Raw genomic sequence first — 8,349 nt, 5'->3', positions numbered from 1 at the left:
TTAACCATACTTTGTGGGTTGCTCCAATAATTTTAGCCGTATACGTGGGAAATTTTGAGTTGTATTGTAGTAGGAAAAATGACGGACAACATACAAGATTACATAAGAAGGGAACGTCCAAGTTATCAAATAAAAACTTGTAAATTCAATGAGAAAGGCCGAGAGTTTGTAAAAGGAGGCGGGCCAGCGCCGTGGCGTCGCCGCCCCCATCGCACGAGCTGCGTCGCCCAGTCGAGTTCCACTACTCGTGCCTCACTGTACGTGCTGATTTATCCAGTCGATGTAGGAGGCGACGCGAGTGAAGACGGCGGGGAAGTTGGGCCGGGCGCAGCCCAGAGAGAAGGACGTCAGGCCCACCAGCACGCCGTCCACGAACAGCGGGCCGCCGGAGTCCCCCTGCGCACAACCGCTCGTTACTTTATGTAACCTACCTAAAGCATCTGACTGTGTGACGCACAGTATCCTCACAGATCAACTCAGGTTCTATGGTACTGATGTTATAGGTAACCAAAGTGTAATGTCATGTCTAATCTAAAGAATACAGACAATCTATACAGGGTGTTACAAAAAGGTACGGCCAAACTTTCAGGAAACATTCCTCACACACAAATAAAGAAAAGATGTTACGTGGACATGTGTCCGGAAACGCTTAATTTCCATGTTAGAGCTCATTTTAGTTTCGTCAGTATGTACTGTACTTCCTCGATCCACCGCCAGTTGGCCCAATTGAAGGAAGGTAATGTTGACTTCGGTGCTTGTGTTGACGTGCGTCTCATTGCTCTACAGTACTAGCATCAAGCACATCAGTACGTAGCACCAACAGGTTAGTGTTCATCATGAACGTGGTTTTGCAGTCAGTGCAATGTTTACAAATGCGGAGTAGGCAGATGCCCATTTGATGTATGGATTAGCACGGGGCAATAGCCGTGGCGCGGTACGTTTATATCGAGACAGATTTCCAGAACAAAGGTGTCCCGCTAGGAAGACGTTCGAAGCAATTGATCGGCGTCTTAGGGAGCACGGAACAATCCAGCCTATGACTCGCAATTGGGGAAGACCTAGAATGACAAGGACACCTGCAATCGACGAGGCAATTCTTCGTGCAGTTGACGATAACCCTAATGTCAGCGTCAGAGAAGTTGCTGCTGTACAAGGTAACGTTGATCACGACACTGTATGGAGAGTGCTACGGGAGAACCAGTTGTTTCCGTACCATGAACAGCGTGTGCAGGCACTATCAGCAGCTGATTGGCCTCCAGGGGTACACTTCTGCGAATGGTTCATCCAACAATGTGTCAATCCTCATTTCAGTGCAAATGTTCTCTTTACGGGTGAGGCTTCATTCCAACGTGATCAAATTGTAAATTTTCACAATCAACATGTGTGGGCTGACGAGAATCCGCACGCAATTGTGCAATCACGTCATCAACACAGATTTTCTGTGAACGTTTGGGCAGGCATTGTTGGTGATGTCTTGATTGGGCCCCATGTTCTTCCACCTACGCTCAATGGAGCACGTTATCTTGATTTCATATGGGATACTCTACCTGTGCTGCTAGAACATGTGCCATTACAAGTACGACACAACATGTGGTTCATGCACGATGGAGCTCCTGCACATTTCAGTCGAAGTGTTCGTACGCTTCTCAACAACAGATTCGGTGACCGATGGATTGGTAGAGGCGGACCAGTTTCATGGCCTCCACGCTCTCCTGACCTCAACCCCCTTGACTTACACTTATGGGGGCATTTGAAAGCTCTTGTCTACGCAACCCCGGTACCAAATGTAGAGACTCTTCGTGCTCGTATTGTGGACGGCTGTGATACAATACGCCATTCTCCAGGGCTGCATCAGCGCATCAGGGATTCCATGCGACGGAGAGTGGATGCATGTATCCTCGCTAACGGCGGACATTTTGAACATTTCCTGTAACAAAGTGTTTGAAGTCACGCTGGTACTTTCTGTTGCTGTGTCTTTCCATTCGATGATTAATGTGATTTCAAGTAATAAAATGAGCTCTAACATGGAAAGTAAGCGTTTCCGGACACATATCCACATACCAAATTTTCTTTCTTTGTGTGTGAGGAATGTTTCCTGAAAGTTTGGCCGTACCTTTTTGGAACACTCTGTATATATAAAAGAAAGCCGTGTGAGTTACGCTATTTATAACTCAAGAACGGCTGGACCGATTTGGCTGAAAAGTGGTGGAGATGTAGCTTAGAACCAGGAGACGGACATAGGATACTTTTTATCCCGTTCGACCACTATAAAACGTGGTATAACAAAAACGCATCTGGCATGGAATAACAAAACGCAAATATCAGCTAAACGTCACTATAAAACATGGTATAACAAAAACGCCTCTGACATTGAATAACAGCAGTTGATTCTTCTGGAATAGTGGCCACATTGTTAGAAGGATGCCGTACGGCTCATTCAGCATTAATATTACCGTTATATCTTCAAGCTATTGAAGAACCAACATGTAATATTACAAAAAACTCAGCAATGGCCAAAGTTTTATCAGCATGCAAGATCATCATCTGGGACGAATGCACAATGGCGCATAGACGTGCATTAGAGACACTCAACCGAACATTGAAAGATCTACGCAATGACTCGAGATGTTTTGGAGTAGCAATGATTTTACTGTCTGGCGATTTGCGCCAAACACTGCCAGTACTCCCAAGATCAACGGCTGCAGACGAAATAAATGCTAACCTCAAATCATCGAATCTATGGCGCTATGTGAAGAAACTTCAGCTGACAACAAACATGAGAGTTGAATTGCTTAATGATACATCTGCTGAAGATTTCTCTGCGCAATTGCTGACTATCGGTAGTTGTCGAGTACCTGTCGAAGAATCGAGCAGATTGACTTCATTTCCTCATAATTTCTGTAACTTTGTCTCATCGAAAGACGAACTTTTCAAAAAAGTATTCCCAAACATCATTATTAACTACAAAAGTAATGAATGGTTGAGTGACCGAGCAATTTTAGCGGCTAAGAATAAAGATATTGATGACCTAAACTACATAATTCAGAATGATATCATTGGTAAAATGCATTCATTCAAATCCATTGCCTGTGTAACAAATGAAGATGAAGCCACCAACTATCCAATTGAATTTTTCAACTCCTTGGATGTGCCTGGCTTACCACCGCACAATTTACGCCTAAAAGTTGTCTCCGTAGTAATGATGCTTCGAAACATAAACCAACCAAAAGTGTGCAACGGTAAGCGTTTGGTGGTACGTAAATTGACGAACAATGTTATTTACGCGACGATACTCAAAGGAAAATTCGAAGGTGAGGAAGTTCTCATTCTGAGGATCCCGATGATCCCAACCGATATGCCGTTTGAGTTTCAAAGACTTCAGTTTCCGATCTGTCTTGCATTCGTCATGACCATTAACAAATCACAAGGCCAATCCTTGAATGTTTGTGGTTTAAATCTGGAATATGCATGTTTTTCACACGGTCAATTATATGTGGCATGTTCACGGGTCGGAAGACCATCTGCGTTGTTTGTTCTTGCGCCTGATAATAAAACAAAAAATGTCGTATATCACAAGGTACTTAATTGAAGAGTGGAAGCTATGCACCAAAAAACATAAAGAATAAAGAATCATCAAAATACTTAATTTTTTATCTGTATTTCCTAATAAAAAATTGAACTTAACATCCAAAATCTGATTATTTATTGGTTTTAAGGCGGAACAGAGTTCGCCGGGTCAGCTAGTTACATATAATAGCTCGGCCAATGGAAGCATGGGACGTTCCTCTATCTGGGGCCAGATCACTAGTGGAGTTCCAGGAAACTCAAAATTAGGTCAAATATTGTTTCACATATACACTCTAAGACAGTAAACGACACACCAAGAAGGAATTATCCGAATGGGACGGAAAGCGATAGAGACAAACAAATGTAAAAATGTAAAAAAAAATGAATGAGTTACTGAAGAGAAGGAGCTTCACAGAGTGAGGAAGTCAATAACGCACTGGTCCACCTCTTGTACATATGCAAATAGTTATTCGGCTTGGCACTGAATGAGAGAGTTGTTGGGTGTCCTCCTGATGAGTATCGTGTCAAATTCCGTCCAATTGGAGCGTTACATCGTCGAAACCACAAGGTGGTTGGAGGGCCCTGCCCATAATGCCCCAGACGTTCTCAATCGGGAGAGATCCGGCGATCCTGCTGGCCAAGGTAGGGTTTGGAAGCACGAAGACAAGCGCTAACAGCTCTCGTCGAGTGCAGGCGGGCATTTGCCTTGAATGCCAGTAAATTGGGAGGTATAATGTCGTCGATATACCACTGTGCTGCAGGTTACCGCAGAGCACTATCAAAGAGGTCCTACTATGAAAAGAAAAGCCACCCCAGGCCATAATTCCCGGATGTTAGGCCGTATAGCGCGCGACAGTCAGGTTGGTATGCCACCGTTATCCTGGGCGTCTGAGACACGTCTTCGCTGGTCGTCGGTGCTCAGTTCGAAACGAGACTCACCACTGAGGACAATTTTAATTCGTTAAATGAGATCGACAGGATGTGCAAAATGGCTAAGCAGGGATGGCTAGAGGACAAATGTAAGGATGTAGAGGCTTATCTCACTAGGGGTAAGATAGATACTGCCTACAGGAAAATTAAAGAGACCTTTGGAGAAAAGAGAACCACTTGTATGAACATCAAGAGCTCAGATGGAAACCCAGTTCTAAGCAAATCAGGGAAAGTAGAAAGGAGGAAGGAGTATATAGAGGGTCTATACAAGGGCGATGTACTTGAGGACAATATTATGGAAATGGAAGGGGATGTAGATGAAGATGAAATGGGAGATACGATACTGCGTGAAGAATTGACAGAGCACTGAAAGACCTCAGTCGAAACAAGGCCCCGGGAATAGACAACCTAACATTGGAACTACTGACAGCCTTGGGAGAGCCAGTCCTGACAAAACTCTACCACCTGGTAAGCAAGATGTATGAGACAGGCGAAATACCCTCAGACTTCAAGAAGAATATAATAATTCCAATCCCAAAGAAAGCAGGTGTTGACAGATGTGAAAATTACCGAACTATCAGTTTAATAAGTCACAGCTGCAAATGCTAACACGAATTCTTTACAGACGAATGGAGACATTGGTAGAAGCCGACCTCGGGGAAGATCAGATTGGATTCCGTAGAAATGTTGGAACACGTGAGGCAATACTGACTCTACGACTTATCTTAGAAAATAGGTAAAGGAAAGGCAAACCTACGTTTCTAGCATTAGTAGACTTAGAGAAAGCTTTTGACAATGTTGGCTGGAATACTCTCTCTCAAATTCTGAAGGTGGCAGGGGTAAAATACGGGGAGCGAAAGGCTATTTACAATTGGTACAGAAACCAGATGGCAGTTATAAGAGTTGAGGGACATGAAAGGGAAGCATCGGTTGGGAAGGGAGTGAGACATGGTTGTAGCCTCTCCCCGATGTTATTCAATCTGTATATTGAGCAAGCAGTAAAGGAAACAAAAGAAAAATTCGGAGTAGGTATTAAAATTCATGGAGAAGAAATAAAAACTTTGAGCTTCGCAGATGACATTGTAATTCTGTCAGAGACAGCAAAGGACTTGGAAGAACAGTTGAACGGAATGGACAGTGTCTTGAAAGGAGGATATAAGATGAACATCAACTAAAGCAAAACGATGATAATGGAATGTAGTCGAATTAAGTCGGGTGGCGCTCACGGAATTAGATTAGGAAATGAGACACTTAAAGTAGTAAAGGAGTTTTGCTATTTGGGGAGCAAAATAACTGATGATGGTCGAAGTAGAGAGGATATAAAATGTAGACTGTCAATGGCAAGGAAAGCGTTTCCGAAGAAGAGAAATTTGTTAACATCGAGTATAGATTTAAGTGTCAGGAAGTCGTTTCTGAAAGTATTTGTATGGAGTGTAGCTATGTATGGAAGTGAAACATGGACGATAAGTAGTTTGGGCAAGAAGAGAATAGAAGCTTTCGAAATGTGGTGCTACAGAAGAATGCTGAAGATTAGATGGGTAGATCACATAACTAATGAGGAGGTATTGAATAGGATTGGGGAGAAGAGAAGTTTGTGGCACAACTTGACAAGAAGAAGGGACCGGTTGGTAGGAGATGTTCTGAGGCATCAAGGGATCTCAAATTTAGCATTGGAGGGCAGCGTGGAGGGTAAAAATCGTAGAGGGAGACCAAGAGAAGAATACACTAAGCAGATTCAGAAGGATGTAGGTTGCAGTACGTACTAGGAGATGAAGAAGCTTGCACAGGATAGAGTAGCATGGAGAGCTGCATCAAACCAGTCTCAGGACTGAAGACCACAACAACAACATAAATGATATGACAAGCCAAAGACGTGACTGTAAAGGCTCCAAACAGCGTTGGGATACCAAACTGACTGTCGCCCGCCATAGGGCCCGACAACCAGGAGTGATGTTCTGTGGTGCCATTCTTTCCACATCAGGACCCTTTTGGTTGTCATCCGCAGCACTCTTACAGCACAGCGGTACTTCGATGATATTCTACGCCCCGTTGTGTTGCTCTTCAGGGCAAGTCATCCTGAGCTTACATTTCATCAAAGTAATGCCTGCCCGCACATGGCGAGAGCTGTTAGTGCTTGTCTTCGGCTTTCCAAACCCTACCTTGTCCAGCAATGGCGTCAGATCGCTTCACAATTCAGGGCGTTTGGAGCATTATGGGAAGGTCCTTCCAAAATATCGTGGTTTTGACAACCTAATCTGCCAATTGGACAGAATTTGACATGTTATCCATCAGGAGGACGTCCAGAGGTGGACCAATGCGTTATTGACTTGCTCAATTTGTGAGGCTCTTTCTCTTGAATCAGTCATCCAATTTTTCTGAATCTGTAATCACTTGCTTGTCTTTTACACATGTACACTCATGCTCATAAATTAAGGATAATGCTGATACATGATGAAATAACGCTCTGATGGGCGGTTTGCGGGTTTAAATCACCTCGGGATATGACCATGCGGTGCATTTGACCTGCGGTCGTCGCACGGTGGCGCTGGCAGCAGTCCACATACACAGAGGTGTGTTGGTGGTACATGTCATTGTACAGTGCAGCGAGTAAGCGTGCAGATGTTTTCAGACGTGCTAATAGTGACTGTGTGTTGAAAATGGTTCAAAGAACATATATTGATGACGTTATGAGGGGTAGAATACTAGGGCGACTGGAGGCTGGCCAAACACAACAGGTCGTAGCACGAGCCCTCTGTGCGCCACAAAGTGTGATCTCAAGATTATGGCAACGATTCCAGTAGACATGAAACGTGTCCAGACGCTACAGTACGGGACGTCTACAGTGTACAACACCACAAGAATACCAATATCTCACCATCAGTACCCGCAGACGTCCACGGAGTACTGCGGGTAGCCTTGCTCTGGACCCTACCGCAGCCACTAGAACAGTTGTATTCAGAGACACAGTCTACAGACGACTCAACAGACATGGTTTATTCGCCCGGAGACCCGCAAGGTGCATTCCACTTACCAATGGTCACAGGAGAGCCGGTAAAGCCAGGTGTCATAACACAGTACGTGGTCATTGGAACACTGGTCCCAGGTTATGATCACAGACGAGTCCAGGTATAGTTAAACAGTGATTTTCGCCGGGTTTTAAATTGGCGTGGACCAGTAACCAAATACCAACCCCTTAATGTCCTTGAAAGGGACCTGTATGGAGGTCGTGGTTTGATGGTGTGGGGTGGGATTATGATTGGTGCACGTACACCCCTGCATGTCTTTGACAGAGGAACTGTAACAGGTCAGGTGTATCGGGAAGTCAGTTTGCACCAGTATGTCCGCCTTTTCAGGGGTGCAGTGGGTCCCACCTTCCTCCTGATGGATGATAACGCACGGCCCCACCGAGCTGCCATCGTGGAGGAGTTCCTTGCAACAGAAGGTATCAGGCGACTGGAGTGGCCTGCCTGTTCTCCAGACCTAAACCCCATCGAGCATGTCTGGGATGCTCTCGGTCAACGTATCGCTGCATGTCTTCAAATGTGTGGCACCACATTCTGCAATTATCCTTAATTTATGGGCATGAGTGTACATCACATCTACCAATATCCGTCCCTGTCGAATAATACCTTCCTGATGGGTCGTTTTTTATTTTTGTCTTAGAATGTATGAAAACTATCTTCAGTGTAATTTCCAACAAGCAGATTTAGTTCTTTCTGAGTGTGACACTATTGTTGTAACCAATGCAAACATACTTAGAGCCACAGAAGAAATGGTAAGCGATGTTCTCAACAGCATTATTTAGTGCTTTGTTGCAAATGATGTCACTCCCAATTTAAAAAAAAACGTTAC

The 8,349-nt window shown here is 44.4% G+C and overlaps 1 protein-coding gene across 1 annotated transcript in view; it reads right to left on the bottom strand.

The window, feature by feature from the left end:
* Positions 1 to 252: 252 nt before the first annotated feature.
* The window catches only part of LOC124789057 (trypsin-3-like), a 45,506-nt gene continuing 37,409 nt past the window's right edge, over positions 253 to 8,349 (bottom strand). Inside the window, exon 4 of the mRNA XM_047256348.1 lies at positions 253 to 396. Coding sequence (XP_047112304.1) covers positions 253 to 396 — 144 coding nt within the window. The remainder of the gene's footprint in view (positions 397 to 8,349) is intronic.

This window comes from Schistocerca piceifrons, chromosome 3 (genome assembly GCF_021461385.2).
Source record: "Schistocerca piceifrons isolate TAMUIC-IGC-003096 chromosome 3, iqSchPice1.1, whole genome shotgun sequence".
In the NCBI taxonomy this organism is placed as follows: domain Eukaryota; kingdom Metazoa; phylum Arthropoda; class Insecta; order Orthoptera; family Acrididae; genus Schistocerca; species Schistocerca piceifrons.
The sequence above is the reverse complement of the archived record's forward strand: the minus strand, read 5'-3'. Positions and strand labels throughout refer to the sequence as shown.